This window comes from Acanthochromis polyacanthus, chromosome 21 (assembly GCF_021347895.1).
Source record: "Acanthochromis polyacanthus isolate Apoly-LR-REF ecotype Palm Island chromosome 21, KAUST_Apoly_ChrSc, whole genome shotgun sequence".
Taxonomy (NCBI): domain Eukaryota; kingdom Metazoa; phylum Chordata; class Actinopteri; family Pomacentridae; genus Acanthochromis; species Acanthochromis polyacanthus.
The window spans coordinates 17,760,005-17,779,615 of NC_067133.1; the positions used below are offsets into that span (position 1 = coordinate 17,760,005).

At 37.7% G+C, this 19,611-nt stretch overlaps 1 protein-coding gene across 4 annotated transcripts; it reads left to right on the forward strand.

The window, feature by feature from the left end:
* The first annotated feature begins 4,207 nt into the window (after nt 1-4,207).
* On the forward strand, nt 4,208-19,543 carry unkl (unk like zinc finger). 4 transcript variants are annotated; one of them, XM_051941432.1, is made up of 16 exons: nt 4,208-4,334; nt 4,993-5,202; nt 6,940-7,116; nt 7,686-7,819; nt 7,950-8,085; nt 8,166-8,283; nt 9,135-9,219; nt 9,680-9,846; nt 10,293-10,481; nt 11,325-11,375; nt 11,480-11,657; nt 11,735-11,845; nt 11,941-12,177; nt 12,652-12,839; nt 12,946-13,203; nt 13,382-19,543. In XM_051941432.1, exons 1-16 carry the CDS (start codon nt 4,270-4,272, stop codon nt 13,535-13,537), a joined length of 2,460 nt encoding a protein of 819 aa, XP_051797392.1. In that variant the 5' UTR covers nt 4,208-4,269; the 3' UTR covers nt 13,538-19,543. The 4 variants fall into 4 exon arrangements, with proteins under 4 accessions (XP_051797392.1, XP_022050832.2, XP_051797393.1 ...); XM_022195140.2 differs by having other exon boundaries at nt 11,756-11,845; XM_051941433.1 differs by lacking the exon at nt 11,735-11,845.
* The last annotated feature ends 68 nt before the right edge of the window (nt 19,544-19,611 follow it).

Sequence of the window (19,611 nt, forward strand, 5' to 3'; positions counted from 1 at the left end):
CACACGAGATCCGATTTTTCTTGACTTAATCTCCAGAATCTGACATCCGAGCACATAAATTGAGACAAATGTGAGAACCAGCGAGTGCTCACTTCAAAGATGGCCGCAATTCACTGAGTTATTGCTCCACTTGTCAGATCCTGTTAGCGTGACGGTGGAGCAAAGAGGCAGGTGTTGTTTTTGCCAGGAGAAGATGAGACTGAGTAAATACGTCATTCAGAGCTTACATCATGTAGCTGCTTCATTCTTTTATTCATTAGCATAAATAACGGTGATCAACAGAAGTGCACAGCATTAGATATAAGTGATGAGACTTTGACGTGCAATGTTGCATCTATTTCAGCACATGCGGGGCTTGTTTTTTTAGTGAAAATTTTAATTCAGTCAATATAAATACGAAAATCAAACTATTAACAAGAGCTGTAACATCATTTGGTCACTGCACTTGCAGAATCTCTTTAAAAATATCACCACACACGAATTAATAATGGTTTTAGCAGGACAAAGATGCTCATTAAGACACTGACCGTGGGTTAATGTAATGCAGGTTACCCGGCAACACGGGTGCAGTTTACAGATTTTATGTTGCATCCTGCTAGAGTCTGGAGTTTCATAAAACCTATCTTGTAGCAAACATTATAAATTCTTGATACTGCACTGATTTATTCATTTCGATAGTGGTTCTAGTCCTTTGTTCTTACAATAAAATATAACAGGATTCTCAAAATATTCCATTTACAGTACACAGTGTCATGTACTACAGGTAGGAATGTTAAAAAGTGGATGTTTCACATTGCAAAATCAATAAAACACAGCAATCGCAGTCACACCTAGGTTGAGGATCGTGTGCCATTGTAGAGGATGGGTGTATTGCCAGCCTGCGGTGGGTCTGTTTGTGCACGAGGCAGCGAGAGATAATGGCGTGACTGGAAAAAAAACAGGAGTCCAAACCACAAACTGTTATTCCAGCTGTAACAGTCCCGGCAGCCTGGGAAAGCAGCGCCGAGGATTGTTTAAGTGATTGTTTATTAGAAGACTGCAAAAATGCAAAACACAATGTGGCGCACGATACCAAAGATTGTTTTGATTGATGTTTCCATGACACAAATGGCGTTCCTTATCCTCATTTTGCAGGAGGACGTTCAGCTATCGTCTTTGAATGTATCACCTTTAACAAGCACAGGTTTAGGTATGGATTGCATATTTGTAATTTTGCACGTGGATTTAGGCGTGCTAAGGTTAGATAATCTTCTGCAAACACTCCTTGTCTCTTTTAGTGCCACAAAAACAGGAAGACAGGGAAGTAATAATGCAATGAGCGCTGTCAGGTTCATTGATATAAACAAGCAACACCTTGACTGCAGAACCAAAAGCCTGGATGTGCAGCCCTGGAGGAGAGGCAAAAGAACATCCTTATACCACCCGTGCACACACACACACACACACATCTGCACACATCTGTACACACACACACACATCTGACATACTGTGAGAAGAGCTTGACAGTGAGCAGCTGAGACTACTGAGCGAGGTTAAAGGTTTGTGGTGGCTGACGTCACAGAAGGAAAAGGGGTGTGACTTTTCCCCTCAACACTTCCTCTGGTTGATGCTGGATTCAACAATGAGTCTGTGAGCAAAAATCAATCCGGAGAATAACACAATAAATTTAAGGCATTCACGCATGACTCCGGGTTGATCATTTCTAAACAGTGGCACGAACATGGCCACACAGCCAAAGAGTGATGAGTTTAATCTTGAGGTAAAACCTGCAGCTTTTTAATGACTAAAACTGAAAGCATCTCACAAAATAATTACATATTATTTTAGTTTTTTAGGAGCAAAAATGTGATATAATGCAGAAGTCCTGCAAAACACATATCCTAATGTTCAGTTTTAGTTTAAAGAGCTGTTATTTTAGCATTCTGATAATCTTCCAGGCTGCAGATATAGTTGTTGGTGTATTATACTCTCCTCATGCATATTAATGATAACAGACAAACTTCAGACATATATTTCAGAATTGTAGTCACATCTAAGCTGCATCAATACCACTCTGTCATAAAAAAAGTTTTGCAAAATCTGAATCTGTTGCAGAAAAATGCTATTCTGTGTATACATAAGAATCCTTAAATGTTTTTCTTATGTAAGAAAGGAGCTGGAAATTGTCAGTCTGTAAGCTGAGTGTGGGTGGGGCATGTCAAAGTAATTACAAGTGGATAGTCCAGGGCTTATGCATAATTATAAGGCAGTGCACTCTGTGGACCTCAGCGGCTGAATAATGGATTAGACGTATAATTGCATTTGTACATTAAAATCCTTTACAGGAAAATAGGAGGTGAATAGAACTGATTAGCTCCCCAGCTACAGAAGCAAAGACAAGGGGCTGAAGGTGTGAATGCATCAATAATGAACCTTCGGATTGTTTGATGTCAGCATGTTTCTTATTTAGACAATCAGTACACAAAAAACACAGTTGTTAGCAAATCTGTGAATTCATATTGGAATTGAGGTGTGCAATTTTTGGGATGAACAGAAAAAAATGAACAATTCATGCTTGGAATTTTTTTTCTTTTTTTTTAAAGTTCAAATATAAGTAAATACTTCAGTTTTCATAATTAAAAACAAGCAGACAAATCGTGATGTTGCCTAATTTATTCAACTACATCACACTGAGTTTATCTGTTATTCTAACCTATTAAAGAACACACTATGCTATAATTGAAAAATGTATATAACCACTTGTAGGATTTTTTTTCACATTTTAATTCTGTAATCTTTTCCTTTTCTGTGTTTATTTGGGAATACATACATACATGCACACATGGCATTACATTGAGAAAAGCAGTGCAACAGACGTTATATAACATAATGTCTACAGCATAGAGAGCAAAGAAAAAGCTGAAATTTGCAATTCCAAACTTAAGTTCAGGTTCAAACAACAAAACTAATAATAAGTGGATCAAACAGACTCAAAGAACATAGCAGATTAAATAGACTGTGAGTGCCGTGTATTGTGTTTTGACTTTGCATACACAGACATTAGGTGTGAGATTGTACGTGTCAGCGTTAATCAGTAGGTGTAAATGTGTGCGACAAAGGAGTTCATTCAAACGTCATTCACACATTTGTTGTTGTGTAAGTCACTGTTCCACTTCTGTAGTAAATACTCCTGATGGTGTTTTTAAGTGAGGACGTAGGCATTCTGTAACTCAGAGCTTTATACTGAAAAAGATGATGAAGAATTGTTCTGTACCTGGAAACAAGACAACAATTAACTACAGTTCCTACTTGTTGCACTGGATTATACACTAACAGTCAAAAGTTTGGACACACTTTCTCATTTATTGATTTTCTTTATTTTCATGACTATTTACCTTGTAGATTCTCATTGAAAGCATTGAAAACTATGAATGAACACATATGGAATTATGCAGTGAAGAAAAAAGTGTCAGGTAAGTCGAAACATATTTTATATTTTAAATTCTTCAAAATAGCCACCCTTTGCTTTGATTACTGCTTTGTACATTCTTTGCAGTCTCTCCATGAGCTTCATGAGGTAGTCACCTGGAATGGTTTTACAACAGTCTTGAAGGAGTTCTTCATCTGAACATCCGAATTGGGTTTAGGTCAGGTGCTAACGCAGCACTACATCACTCTCCACATACATATATGTGTGGAGAGTATATATATATATATATATATATATATATATATATATATATATATATATATATATAATGCTGCGTTTTATATATATATATGAAATACTTCATGAAATTGTGAAATCTTAGTAAATTATATCTTTTTGATGAAAATTGGGAATTTGATCACTGAAATCTGATCGATTACAGCTCTTTAAGATCAGAGTTCCATTCTTAAACATAAATACTGTAGGCAAAAATTAAAATAACAAAAATGTAAATTGGTATTTTTCTGACAGAATTACATTCCTGACATAGACCCCTACAAAATGCAAAAGTTGCATTATGCTGTTTATCCGGTACTGTGGTTGTGTCTTCAGTGAATTTTGTGTTTGACATAGACTTATCAGGTTTGATTATTTCATTTTTTTTCTGTAGTAACTCAAACTTTCAGAAAGGGTCCCATTTTCTTCCTAATAACTGAATGTGCGTCTCTTACAGCTGACCGGAGCACAGGGGCGCCCCCGTGCTACTGTGTTGGTGTTTGCAGCGCGCTGGCGTGCGGGCGGACGTGCTGCACGCGAGCAACAGATCCCAGCGCATGCGCAATTCATTGTTTTGACTGAAAATGCCGTCGGTTTCGAAAACGGCGGCCAATGCGTCTCCTCAAACCGAGAAACCTACCCACTATACGTGAGTAAAGCTGCTGCGAAGAAACGGCGAATTCGTCCGCTGCCGAAAACGCCGTTTGCACTCGCACCTTTCGCGCGTTTGCATTTGTGGCATTCCTCAACTGTTGTGTGTGCGTTAAAAACATGGTGCTTTTCCTGGCTTTGTGACTACCTAACGTTACATAGCAAACAGCGACAGGCACGCTAACGACATCAGCGCTAATGCAGGAAACACGCACATCTTAAATCACTTAACTGGCGAAGCAACCGCTGTCGGGCTCGTTTGCAGTTGTTTCACATAGTTAGCGGACGGTTTTGAATTATATTTTGAATATTACACCGTCAACTTGGTCTGCTAAATGATTAGCCAGGAACTCGCTAACCAGTCTGCTTGTAAATAGCTCGGCCTTATTTTGAGTTCCCTCTTGCTACGCACATTTATAGACGTACGCTCCGGAGCTTTGTAGCGGCGCTACGGCTAAAAACGAGCGTAGGATGCTAGCAGAATAGCGAGCTAACGTTGGTGACCCAAAATATATAGTAGGCTGCTGCAGGAGTAGCGTAACACGACGCCTCAGTAAACTTTTTCTTTGATCTGGACTCACTTGTTAATACTTAGCGTTTAAAACCCGTTTCATGGCGTAAATTTGTTTTGTTTTTTCTCTCTCTCGGTGTTTCAGATACTTGAAGGAGTTCAGGACAGAGCAGTGCCCGTTGTTCCTCCAGCACAAGTGTACGCAACACAGACCCTTTACGTGCTTTCATTGGCATTTTCTCAACCAGCGACGAAGGCGACCCATCAGGAGAAGAGACGGAACTTTTAACTATAGCCCAGACGTGTACTGCACGAAATACGACGAGACCACAGGCATTTGCCCGGATGGAGATGAGTAAGTCCCCGTTTCCAATTATTACCTTCCTGCAGCCTCATGGCAGTGTTTTGATGATGCAGCTGGTGAAAGATGACAGATGTTTTGGTGACATGTTTGGGATCATTGTAGCTTTATGAGTGAAAGACATTTGCTCAGTGTTTGCTTCTGTTTATATACTCCCTGAGCTGCCTTTAGATAACTTTATACTGTTGTTTAACTTCATAGAGTGACTTTTACAATGACTGAAGCAAATTTTGCAAAGCTGCAACACTTCTCATTTTTCCAAGAAAGTACTGCTATCTAACTGTTCTGTTGCGATGATTTATTATTAAAACTTTTTTCTTAATTTCACCAGCTTTCTGTGGCCACAAAAATACAAGTTGTGTAGGACAAACGTGCACATCAGTCCACCTGTAAATCAACAGTCTTGCCTTAAAAGACAATTTAAAGCTGTCATGAAAGGAATGTTATTGTGCGTGTGCTCTAAAAATACATGGGAATATTGGTCCATTCTTAATACAGATTGGGAGTGCATCATATCATTCTGTTATTTTGCAGTTTATTTATTTACACAGGAAAGTGTGATTTGATTGGCGGGTGCTTAATGAGCAGAATTTATTTATTTGCTGGCGTGATGTTTTTACAGGTGTTGCCAGCACAGAAATGCCAGAACCATTTTTCACATTGTCCCTTTGTTGCTTGCATTTTATGTCGAGTTTCTGATTGGTTTCGTTCTTTGTGTTACGTCCCTTGTCTTCCAGATGCATTGCTCTGCTCTCCAGTAGTATATTTAATGCTACTTCTGTTCAACGATGGGTGTAGAATTTGATACACTGACATTTTTGTCTCAAGCTTCATATTTTCAAATGTTTTGATTCTCATAGTGTCCTGCATTGGAGATTTGGTCCAGGATTATCATAGAGGAAAACCAATGTATTTACACTTTGTTGAAGGCCTGTGGGTTTAGAAGAGGTGAACTTTTAAGCTGAAGCGTCTGGCAGCACAGTAACTAGATATGAGAATTCTCAAAAGGGGTGGCAATGACATTCCCATTTAATTTTCAGCAGGTAGTATATAAAGACAGCAGCCTCTCCCTGTGACAGCAAATTAAAAATGGTGGACCATTTAACTGAGAGCCAGACAGATGCATAAAAGGAAATAACAATTTATTAAACAAATGGAAACTGAAGAACTGCAATCCTCACAATTCCTCCTCTGCTAATGGAAGCTATTTTTGTATGACCTTATGTGTTGCTATAGCAACTGTTGCTGCTCAAGAAAGGAAAATTGGGTTTATTCAAGAGGCTTATTGGCTGTACATTTCTTGAGGCACTGCTGGTGTGTCAGTTCTGCATTCTTAGTGGAACCGTATTCCTCAGTGTTACTTGTAAAAACAAAAATATGTGCAACTTTTAAAGATCCTGCTTGTATTAAAATGTATCAACCTTGTAGATTTATAATTGATTGATTGGGCCATATTTAAAATGTCAGTGCAGCGCTTACTTGTTTCATACTTGGATAATAATTTCATCTCAAACATGCTGCCTTAACTTGCACTCTAGAGTAGCATATTACACACAGAGAAAGTTAAAAATAGTTAAAAAATATGTTTGTGCAATATTTGTATATTTTGGACAGATTTGTGGTTTGGGCTATTTGTGTGTCACTTTATGGCCGTACCAAGTCATTTATCTTAAATTATTGTATTTGAATCACCTGTTGAAATATTTTAACATTGTGTCTTTATTTCCTTAGCTGCCCTTATTTACACCGGACCACTGGTGACACAGAGCGCAAGTACCATCTACGATATTACAAGACTGGCACTTGTATCCATGAGACAGACGCTCGGGGGCATTGTGTGAAGAATGGCCTCCACTGTGCTTTTGCTCACGGGCCACATGATCTCCGACCTCCAGTCTATGATATCAGGTGACATGCAAAGCAAATAGTGGCTTCTCTTATCCCTGCTTTTTTCTCAATGCTTCACAATGCACCGAACAAATCAGCCAATCTAGACGTACATTAAACCCCTACGAAAGAGAAAAGCCGTATTGTATGGGTTTGAACTTACTGTTTAGTTTTACTGTAGCTTTCAGGGCTTGGCACAATGCATTTTTAAAAAAGATAATAAACACCTAATACCAGATGAACATGTTTTGTTGACTTTAAACAGTGAGTGAGGTTAGCTGATACCAGATGATACAATGGATTGCTTGTGTTAAGTTTTAAATTGGTGAGTCCATGTGTACATAATACATTGTTTTTTTAAGCTTAGCTGTATTTTGATAGCATTTGAAGGTGTATGCATAAATGTTATGCTCATGCTGTTGCACTAGTTTTTAACTGTAAAATAGATAAAAGATAAAAAATATTTGATAGAAAGAGAATTTTTTTCTGCAGTTAAATAACTGTTTCCAAAACTCTGAAGTTCAAATATTTCCTTTTTTTTTTTTTGCTTTTTAAAGAACAATAAATACTAATTAAATTTGTATCCACAGAGAGATCCAAGCACAAGAGGCCCTCCAAAATGGACAGCTGGGATCTGGGGAAGGTATTCCTGATTTGCAGCCTGGTGTACTAGCCAGTCAAGCTATGATCGAGAAAACTCTGACAGAAGACCCCCGGTGGCAAGGTGAGCAGCCCCTACTTAAATGCTGATAGTCACATTCAATGTTTAATTCATTCAATTATCAAAGAAGAAACTTGTGATTTTTCTGCACAATGATGAAAAGATGATACTAAAACTTCTTGTCTCCTGGCAGATACCAATTTTGTTTTAGCCAATTATAAAACAGATCAGTGTACTAAGCCGCCAAGACTATGCAGACAGGGCTATGCTTGCCCCCACTACCACAATAGTAGAGATCGAAGGCGAAATCCACGAAAATTCAAGTATAGGTGAGCTATGATTCAGCATACGTTTAAATATTAAGCCATGTAATTGCAAGGCGTTGACGGATTTGACTCTCTGCACGCAGATCAACTCCTTGCCCTAATGTGAAACATGGTGATGAATGGGGCGAGCCCTCAAAGTGTGACGGTGGCGACAGTTGCCAGTATTGTCACTCTCGCACTGAGCAGCAGTTTCACCCAGAGGTGAGTGACATGTGTTGAGTTACCATCAAATTCTCTTACGGTGCCAGAAATTGTAGAGTGAAAACATATACTCACGTCTTGATGAAAGGAAGTCTAATAATACGATTAGTGATTTAAAAACTAAACATAATGTTGAGCTTATTATTCGCTTCCCAAGAAAAAAATTTCAACCTCCACACAGTCATTGTTTATTGTAATTGTTCTTTGACCTTTATGCTGTCACTGAACATTTCTGATTGTTTCCCAGAAGGAATTTTCATTCTGTAATATTTAGTTTCTGTGCTGCCCACCAATGATTTTCAGTGGGATTCAAATCCAGAGATTGAAGTGGTCACTTAAGAACATTCCAGGAACAATTTCTCAAACCAGCTGTGGTTGATTTTGGTTGACTTGAGATTGTTGTGTTGCTGGAAAGTCCAGTGATCAGCAAACTTCAATTTACACACTGAAGACAGCACATTCTATTTCTAAATTCTTCCCCCGAGAGGAATTTTATCCTGCAAGGTTTGCAGTGTGTCGTGATGGATGGTTTTGTTTTTTGTTTGTTTGTTTTTTGGAACTTGAAGTGTTTTGGAAATCCTTTTTCCCCCAAAGCACTCACGTTTTGCAGCCATTGAATAATTTCTTCATGTAGCTTTTGAGACATCTAGTTCATCTTAGTAAGCAACTTAAAACACAATTAAGTAAGGGTTGTATGATTATGGCAAGGCTCAGAAATATTACAGTCATGGTCAATTTATGTCACTTATTTTAGGAATGAACCCTTACATACTTGTAGTAATAAATAACGGTTTTGATGATTACACTGTATTGTATCTCAGTGGATTCTGATTTGCTTTTCTTTCTCCAAGATCTACAAATCTACCAAATGCAATGATATGCGGCAAACTGGATACTGTCCAAGAGGACCGTTTTGTGCGTTTGCACATGTAGAAAGTAAGTGGAAGATTGTCTTTATACCATCATTTTTAAAATACTGCAATAGACAATTACAAACATTATTTGAGCCCAAGCAGTTTTTTGGGGGGTGCAATTTTTAAGTTAGACTTGTTGAATAAAGGGACTTTGTTGAAATATCATGATTTTATTCCTGAGTTTGTTTTCCTCAGAAAAACTGTAAGTCACACGATTTGTTCAAGGATTTTTGAAAAATTGAAAATTATTTTCACAGCTTCTTGCTATGATAAATGGTGAACTTTTGGTGATTGGAAAAAAACCAACAAAAATCATATGTGTGTCAAAGCTGCCAGCAGGTTTTGGGGTCTCAGGGTTTAAAACGAAAATAAAATGTTGACCCTCTGTTTGAATCAAACATAGTTGTAGGGAATGTTACTGTTAATGACAGTTTGGTTGTTTACACACTATAAAGTCTTAATATTATTTTGAAACCTTTCAGGAATTCCATCAACAGAAGAGACCATGAGCTCACTGCTAACGGCGATGCAGTCGAGTTCACAGTCTCAGCTGGGCTCTCAGCAGTATTCAGAGTGTCCAGTCACTGAGTGGAACAGTGGAGGAAACTCCACCACCAGCGCAACCAGTAGCAACGGACAAGTAGGAAGTGTACGCTGTTTCTCAGTCCTTCATTAGGAACTTTAGAAAAATCACCTCTGTCCAAGTGTTTGATTGCAAGAGCTCTTCAAATTTTGTGGACGCTCACTGGTGCTACTTAAATTGCAGTTCAGCTGATGGTGATCAGTTGTTTACTTATTGACATGTTGTTTACCATGCTTTCACGTGTATGTTTTCATACATTTGTCATTATTACTGTTTTCTTTTACATTTTCGCATTTCATTTTACATTGTTCTGAAAGAACAGTAGCAAGTTTTCATTTAAACAGTATTTAAGAGGATGATTCAGTATAAACAGCCAGTTCTTTTTTATTGTCACATGCTCTAAATTTGAATTGATTCCTCAGTTTAATAGTCCTTCCAGGATGGTGGTTTCATGTACTTTGTTGTTTTTGGATCATCATTGTATTAAGATCATGTGCACTTCTCCTTCTCAGGTTTCATGTTCTAATAGCTCAACTGTAACGCCAAGCTCAGGAAGCGACAGTTTGTTATCCCCAGTGGGATCCATCAGCAGGCCCAAATCCTTAACTAACAGTAGTTTATGTTCAGAGTCCACCACATCCAGTGTCTCATCTCTGACGTCTAACTATCCTAAAGCTCCGGGCTTTGAACGTGAAGATCAGGTACACAGACTGTTCTGTTCAGCTTTAGGAAGAATGAAACACATAGATATATGAGGGTGTTACACTCTGTGTGTCTCTGGCATTTATTTTGAGTCACTGTTTATTTATCTCTCACTCATTGTTTGCCATGTCATTTTAATTTGAGCACTCTGAGCCATTTTGTCATGAATTCACAGTTTGTAGGTCATTTCATGTGCTGAAATATTGGTGAAATAGTGCAGATTTAGCATGCTTATTTGTGCAGGTACAGTATGTTTGAAATATAATCAAAATAGTCATTGTCCCTAGCATTAAGTAGTTTTCATGTGGGAGGTTGACTTTTTTCAAAAATGTCTCTTTTTCCAAGCCTTTGTGGCTAAAGCTGTAATCAGTGTTGCATTTCCTGTGTCTGAGTGAAACTGTCTCATGATGAGGCCGACTTCAAAATATTTTCACCGTGATTACACAGCCAGGAGTATTTGTAGCCCCACGATAAAAAATCCACTAAAGTTGATTTAACTGCTTTCTAGTGTTGTAATTACAGGAGAATGCCACCCACTCAGAGTAAAATGTGACTCCCATTCATTCAGCATGTACCGCAATCATTCCTAGAGCGACAAGACGCAGTCACACGATCAGTTTACACAGCTTTGATACTGAGTGGATGCCATTCAGTTGGTAGTTAAGACATAAATCATCTCAATAACAAGAGCGCCTAGAAATTAGCAATATTTACTGCTGCTCCAGAGTCAGCCACATAACTCTGTATAATAATGATAATAGTTCAGGATTCATATTACCTGTCTGTATGTTAAAATCTAATCACTGAAATTTGCTGTTTCTGTGTTATTTGATCATTTGTAGATCAAGAACAAAGGGCAAGTGGATCAAAAATTGATGGACCAAGAAAAACAGGTTTGTGTTGAAACCTTGTAAGAACTTGATGATGCATTTATTTTCATTAGAAAACATGCAATTAACAATGTCGCACATTCAATGACTTGGTGCTTTCCTTTTAGACACAAAATACTGTATTCTCTGCGGTGAACCCTTTGGCATCAAGCTTTACCTCCAGTATAACGTCAAGCTTGGCCTCTAGTATTGGCTCAGATAGTTCTTCACCCACCACCTTATCAACAATGAATGCAAAAGCCACTCCTTTCTATCCAGGGAGCAACACAGTGGAGTCTGTCATAGGTAAGTGCACGTAAAACTGGTGGTAAACGGGTCGAGGTGTCTGCTATCACTGTATTTTGTTGTCAAATGTGAGTCAGATTTATTTTATTTTCCATCAGGATCTGCACTGGACCTCAACTTTAGTGACATTAATGTTGCATCTCTTGATAAGGAGTTAGAGGAGCAAGATAACAGTGTAGGGCTGGCAAGTAAGGACATCTAGTTTGTTGAAGCACTTTGACTTGTTTGATTAGTTTGTCACCAATGGTTTCATCATTTTTTGTGTGTTTTTTTTGTTCTTTAGGTCAAAGGGTGCTCGGTGGATCTGCTCCTGTTAACATTCCTGGCTCCCTGGCGCGATCGTCCTCGTTCAATTCCTCCTCATCCCTCTCCACCTCCCCGCTAAGCTCGCTCTCCCAGTCTCTGTCGCAGTCCCTGCTGTCGGGGGCGGTATCTCAGCAAAATCAACCTTCAAACATGTTGGCAAAGCAAGAGCATGGCCTACTGGGAACACCCACCTCCTCTTCCCAGAACTCTCTGGGTAAGCTGATAACATCACATATTTTGCTCCAGTTGAGTTTGAAAGTGTTTGCATCACAGTGCATTTTACTTTACCTAAGTATCAACCCACTTCTCTCAGCTTTATTTAAATGTTTAAATCAGATGAAATAGAACTTCATTAATCGCAAAGGAAATTCTCGTGCCAGAGATTGCTTAGAAGAAAAATACAATAACATGAGAATAAACCAGACATCGTAAATATAAAACGTAAAAGGAGAATGAGTTGAACAGCCCTTGTTATGCTTAGATGTATGGCTAATAGAAGCCTAGTGTAACAACGAACTTCTTCAATCTAAACCATTGCTTCCACTTGTTTAAAAATGGTTTAGGATTTATTTTTTAGACAGCTCTAAGTAAAATTGCACTTCACAAAATCTCAAATTTCCATACAGAGCTACAGCTAACGATTTACCTTTTGTGTTCCATCTTTTTTTCTAACGCATCACTCACCCAGGATTGAATGGAGGAGCTAGCAACATTTGGGACTTTGTAAGTGGCAGCTTTTCACCAAGTCCATCTCCAGTTTTCAGCAGCCTAACCTCGACAACCAGCAGTGCTGATCTGGCCCGCCTTTTTAGAGAGCTGGATGAGGCCAAGCGGAAGATCAAACAATGGGAGGAGGGCTGGCATCAGGTCAAACAAGTCAGTGATTTAAGTTCACTCTCACCACGATACGTGCTCCAGTGTATCAGAACGGTTTCCCTTTTCAGAGATCGTGTTTCACTAGAACAGTCACCTTTTGTTCCAGGCCTATGAAGCTTGCCAGAAAGACGCTCTCGAAGCAAAGGAACAAGCAAAGACGGCTGAGGCGGAGCGGCAGCTGGCAGAACAGAAGTGGGAAGAAACAGAGCGCAAGCTGAAAGAGCTCCAGGGGGACTTTGATGTGCTTTGTCGCACCCCTGGAACACCTCTTCTACGTAGCTATGGAGAGCTGGAGCAGCTCCCCTTGTCAAAGCTTCACTCCATCCAGAGTCAGCTGCGTAATGACCTAGACGTTATAGATGGGGTAAGAAAGCCGAGACCACACACAGCATTTCACTTGTAGCATCTGCATAGTTTTAAAACAGTTTGTCAGACTATCATTCAGATTCATGTTTGTCTCCAAGCATGCTTATTTGAAAAGTCTGCATGAACCGTATTTCCATAAGTTGCAGCTGATACCCGTTCTTTTCTTCCCCCAACAGGTAATATATCAGCTTCAGTCAAAGAAATGTATAGTTTGCCAAAAGCATGATCGTTGCATTGTTCTGCAGCCTTGCCAACATTATGTACTATGTGAGAACTGTGCACCAAGTAAAACAGAATGTCCCTACTGTAGAGCAAAAATACTGAAGTGGTGATGTACAATTACTCAAGGTACTATTTAAAGATTAGCCCTTTGAAAAACTACTAATAGATATTACATTTTCTAAACAGCAATGTCTGTTTCGTACAGTGATTGAATTACTTTAGGACAAAATGATGTTTGACTGACAAAGCAGATAGTATTATGAATCATACAGGGGATTCAATCATTCTAGCTTTTGCTCATTTTATGTCCACATTATGTCAACCAGATTGCTTTTTGTACTAAAGGCCTTGCACTTGGTTTAGAATATTGAATTCACTTGTAACTCTCAAATCTTCAGTTGTGATACATAATGTTCACATTTTTTACATTTTGGCTAAACGCAGAATGCAGTCAAGCTTTTCCTCAACCTGTAGACATAATGCTCTTATGGTAAATGCAAATTTATAGACAAAAACAAACAGACAAACGTGGTTAGAAGTACAGTACACAGAGTGTGAACTGATATGTCTGCCCTTTATTGGCTATGTAATACCCCACTACTCTTTTACATTAGTTTGGCTAAATCTCTGATCTCATAAGGCAACAGCTTATCTACTTGATGCACTTAGTATTGCCCCAGAGCAAACTGACAGCATTTCCACCCTCAACTTCTTAGAAAATACTGTAGAAATGTGCAGAAAGTTGACAATGTTTTGGTGAATCTGTTACATAATGAAGAGAAAACGTACCTCACTTTCACTATAATTGTAGTATTCTGTTGTAAAATCGAATTCATATATCGGAGTTTTTAAAAAAAAATGTCCTCCAATGTTTGTAATATACTCTGTTTAGATCATTCTTGCAGTCTGATAAAAAGCATTTAGCAAAGAGTGCTTGCTTGTAGCCTACTGATCTTTATCGCAGAAAATGGTAATTCAGATTTCTGCCTTTATGGATTAAAACAGTCCTACATAATAACACGTAGACAAAGACACTGTTGTAATAATATTTTCCCACAACCGCTAGAGCTATAGGCGTTTCAGGTTGGGAGCTCACATGTGAGGAAGTCACTGTGTAAATACTGAAAACATACTGCCAGCAAATCATGAGTTCACACACAACAGAATCTGGCGATGTTCAACATAAAATGGGCAAAACTCAAAACCGATTTTTCTTTAATTAAAGAGGAATATGTCTAAATCAGGGGAATTCTTTGGGACAAATTTTTTTTTAAAAAGACAAGACATCCAAGCACCTGAAAGTGACTGATGCTGAATTCAGGAGTCATGTATTTGTTTTAGCCTAATTAGTGTGAAAAGTGAGCGCTGACACCATCTGACAGAGAGTGGAGCCTCTAAAACGGACAAGCGTGAAATAGGTTGTTTCTCAGCTTCATTGTACCAGAAAGCACCGCGGCATTGGGAGGCTGTGTGCTCTGCTGAATGAGTAGGTGTTTTATTCTTCAATTCGACTCTGAGGAGTGAGCATTTAATGAAAAGGTTTGGCTCAAGCGTTGTGTAAAAGTAGAGGCTTAATATTCCGATTTGTTAAATGTTCCATGAAGGTGTTCGCGCTGCCTCTAAATCGGACTTAAACAAGGAGACGTCAAAACAGTGTTCCTCTTTAATTAAGGCCAAGTTTTTCTTGTTAAACCCCAAATCAGTTTTCACGAACAATTTTTAAATTCAACCAGTCAAGCATCATTATTTTGACCAGTTTTCTGAAGAAGTTTAATTTCTTATTCAAAGCACTTTGTTGACCTGGGACTTTATTAAAGGGTATATAGAAATTTGCTTTAAGCTGCTTTGTAGGTATTCTTTTGTGTCTTTTTTTTTTTTTTTTTTTTTTTTTAGATTTATACATTTCTTTTCTACATAAGCTAATGTCTGAAGCTTTTGTGTGTACTGTGAAACATCATTTGAATATTTCATGTTTCCTATTAAATCATGGCATGGTTCTGCATATTAAGATTTCATAGAAAAGTAACTAATAGTTTCTACTTTCATAGTTAGATTTATAAAATTTCAATCAAATAAGTGCAAATTTAAACGGCATTTTAGGCATAACCAGCAGCTGTAATATCAGTAAGGCACATGCTACGTGTTAAGGCTGTTATTCAATCAGTTAGTTTTGTTTTGTAGACGTTTATATAGCTCTATCCATTAGAGAAGCATGTATTGTATTTGCTATAAGCCTGAAACGGTGATTTTTTTTTTTGTAGGAATCTAGCCTCTTGACCTTGTCTAGAACATATCGGCCTCTAACTCTAAAGTGCCTTGCCTTAGTTGAAAAGGTTATGTGTAGAATCGTCAGAGCAAACACAAGTAGTTGAAGCTTGTGCACAGGTTTCTGCAGAATTTGTATTAACTTTGCAGAAGCATTGACATGTGTATGACTATATGTGTATATATGAGTATATGCCAGCGTATTTGGCCAAATCCCATTAAGTATTTCTGCTGAACATAACTGAAGACGAACATTGTCGGTGCCTGTGTCCTGACTTCACCCATAGAAACGAACCTCCCTGCTCCCCTCCGACGGCCCGCCCACCCACTCATTCCTCGGTTGTGGTGCTCTTTTGGTGCAGCTTCGGTCTTTGGAATTAGGTTTTTCAGTTTAACGTTGGGGAGTATGCAAACGTAGGACACATGAATTTGTATCGCAACGTACACAATGCTTTGTAAGCAGTTCAGTAACTTCACTTTGTTGTATTGTAGTAATTCTGCAGTGAATGAAGAATTCCATGGACATCTTGTAGGTTGGATTTTTGCATAGGATTTGTGCTTAGGTTCCTCTAATTGAAATGACCTTCTACTGTGTTAAAAAAAAAAAAATCTTTTTATTCTTGCTTTAAATTCAGTAGAAAATCATTTATCTCCAGGTACACTTTTTGCTACTTATAAATATGGGAAAATGCATTGTTTACATTCTCACAAATGACAATTAAGCAACTCAGAGGAAAAATATCAAGAAAAGGTTATGGTATTTTAGCATTTTCATGATTATATTACAGCATAAAAGGCAGGCTAAACACTTCTGGTATTGCATGTTATGCGATATATTAACCAGCTACAAAAAAAAATACGAAAAAAAAATATGTTCGCACTGTGTCACACTGCCAGAATATTTGTATTGACTTACTTTAGTGTAGTTAAGGCTTAATAACTTCTGCAAGCTTCGCTGCTACTGGAAAAGGTATTAATGTAGTTTGTTGTTATACATTTAGATGTTTGAATGTTGTTGTGCATCCACAGCTCAGATTTCAGAAACTATGAAATAATCTGTCTTCTGCATCTAACTTGACTTAATCTTTTTTTTTTTGATTGAATTCTTCATTTGTAAATCAATTTGAGTCAAAGTTTCAGTACTTTTGTAAATCATTTGGAATGATGTCATGGGCCTGTACTACTGTAGATTGTCCCTTTTTTTGTTTTTGAATTAACTGAAGTTAAATGTGTTTTTGTTGACTTTCTTTCCCCCCATACACTGGATAGCAGTGTACGGTGCAGCTAATTCACAGGGTCCTTTGGTCTGCTTTTGTTTTGCCTGTGAAACCAACTAAATTAATGATGTCTAGTGTGAATATCTAAAACCGAACCAAAGCGGTGTTCTAGTAGCTGTCCAAATGTATATTGTAAAGGGAAAAATTTACCCTTGAACAGAATTCAAGTAATTGCTGAGTATTGGACAGATCCGCCTCTCGCTGTGAATGCGGCCCGGTTTTCAACGAAGCTCTAAATGACGGGTCAGAGCACCGAGATAACGTGAAACTGAGGCATTATTAGTGGCAGGAATTCTGTTTTTGGATGGATTTTTGCTTTAATATTTCATTCAGTAGGACATAAATCCTCGAACTGAGTCAACAACAGGACTATGCCAATGGCTTTTGCTTACAACAGTAATGGACTTAGGCCCATTTTTTGCAGTTTTACCAAAGACCTGTATTGTTGTTGTTATTTCTTTTCTACTACATTTCATCATTTGTTTTACTTCAGTTTAAAAAACAACAAAAAAACATAAATTGATTGGGAAAAAAAAAGTAAATCACCTAGTACCTTAAATAGATAATGTTCATTAACAGTAATTAATGGCATCTTTTTCTATCTAAAGTTAGCTATTGTGAGTTGATACACAGATGATCAGAAATGCATGGGTCAGATCCTTACAAATTGTGCATTTGTACATTTAATTTTGTGTTGTGTACATTGGCGTTTATGGCAGATTGTGCAATACTGGCTCGCACATGCTGACCGTAAGCGAAGATTCAGTGTCAGTTTAATCGTTGTCTACAGTGAAGGAATGTCAAAGTTGAATGACATTTATGCTTCTGAAGTGGCCATAGAAACTTCACTGCAGTACTGTTTTGAAGTCAATTTTGTTTGTTGATTTTTGCTTAGCGACGTAATCCGAATCAGTTTGGAAATCAATGGCTATGCGTTCGTTACTGTTATGATGGGCCTGCAGTGACTGTAAGGTGCTTTCTTTTTATCAGACTCTGTTTTGTATTTCTTAAAAGCCGTGGTCCAAATTAGTTTTTGTTATCACAGGGACAGATGATGATTGTGAAGCATCAATGGCAGATACAGACATAATCACAACTGAGCTGTTTGGGCAATTTGTCGTTGCCCTGTCTAGAGGTCTACTTTTCCCCCCAATTCAAGTTTTCTAAAAAAAAAAAAAAGAAATTCAAAGAAAGCATTCACTCGGTAAGCACAGCTTATGTTTCTGTACGTTTCTTCAGATTAGTTCGATTTTCTCTCTTAATGGACCAATTACGCTTTCAAATACATCTGTGCCTTTTAACAATTACATAATGTGGATTGATTGAAAACAAAATCTAACATGTTTAATTAGAATCAAAATTCCAGTGCCTTACAATATTTTTGTGGACCATAATGTGATGCTAAGCGTCCTGTGCGTTCAGGCCTCTTTAGCCGAAAGGATAAAGACTACCGAGATCTGCTTCACCAGTTTGACAGGATGAAGCAAAGGTTTGAACTGACTGATAATCACCTCTCTGAGTCTGTATTTGCCATGCAGTTCAAGACGACACAGCAATACCGAACCACTGAATACACAGTTTTGGATTCAATTAGTCATTTGGCACCAAAAAAAAAAAAAAAAGTGAAACAAAAGAAGCGTTTGTAAGGAAAAGCACCAAATAGGAAGAATCTTGTAAATGAACTGTAATAGATGTATCATTATGCTCTGCATTGGAATAGTTTAATCTATTTTGCATTATTGTTAGTTGTTGTGTCTTCTTTGTTTTTAACATTATGAAAATGGAGCCAGAAGATTTATGCAATCTTGTACATGTATATGAGTATGATGTATGGAGCTGTTCAAATTAAGTACAAAATACTAGTATAAAGTCAGAAGTAAATGATCGGAATGTGGAACCGGCTGTTCCATGTACTTTAGAAACTTTCAGTAGAAATGTTATTTTAACATTGAAGCCCTGAAATATTGAATGTATTGTTCAAAATTAGATATTCAATGAATAGGTCACTGGATATTATGGAGCGCAGTTAATTGATTATTATGTAGCATCTAGTTGTGAACTGCTATTCAATAAAAATTTATTAGAACTAAAACAAATGCAAGTTTTCAAGTTTCTATTTGTCAGAATAACGAGAAAATCTAAGGAAAGAAATGTATTTTTCTCAGGGTGAAACAGTGATTTGATAGAGAATGTGTTAAATCTGAGGAAACTGCATTTCATGGATTTATTTACTTAATGTCAGTGGGTTTAGACATTATTTATAGATTAAAAAAAATATGTCCATTATTTTGTGACAAGCTGTATGGATATGTAGGAAATTCTATACTGATAATTGTAGAACTTATTCTGTTGGTATATTGATATTTTTGTGTTGTGAACACAAAAACAGGTGCAAGTCTTAGAATACTAGATGTTTCTTTTCTACATTGAGGATTGTGTATGGCATATTTACTGTAGTGTATTACTAGTTTGTTAACACTTGTTAAATTGTTACACTACAGTTATGCAATGGTTTACAGAGTTCACAAAATTATTTTTATCATCTTGAGAATTAAAATAATTTTTCATCTGAAACGTGTCGATACTTTTTGTCTCAAACACAAGTCACAGGATAGGAGTTTGTGCCTGAGGGCAGAGAAGGC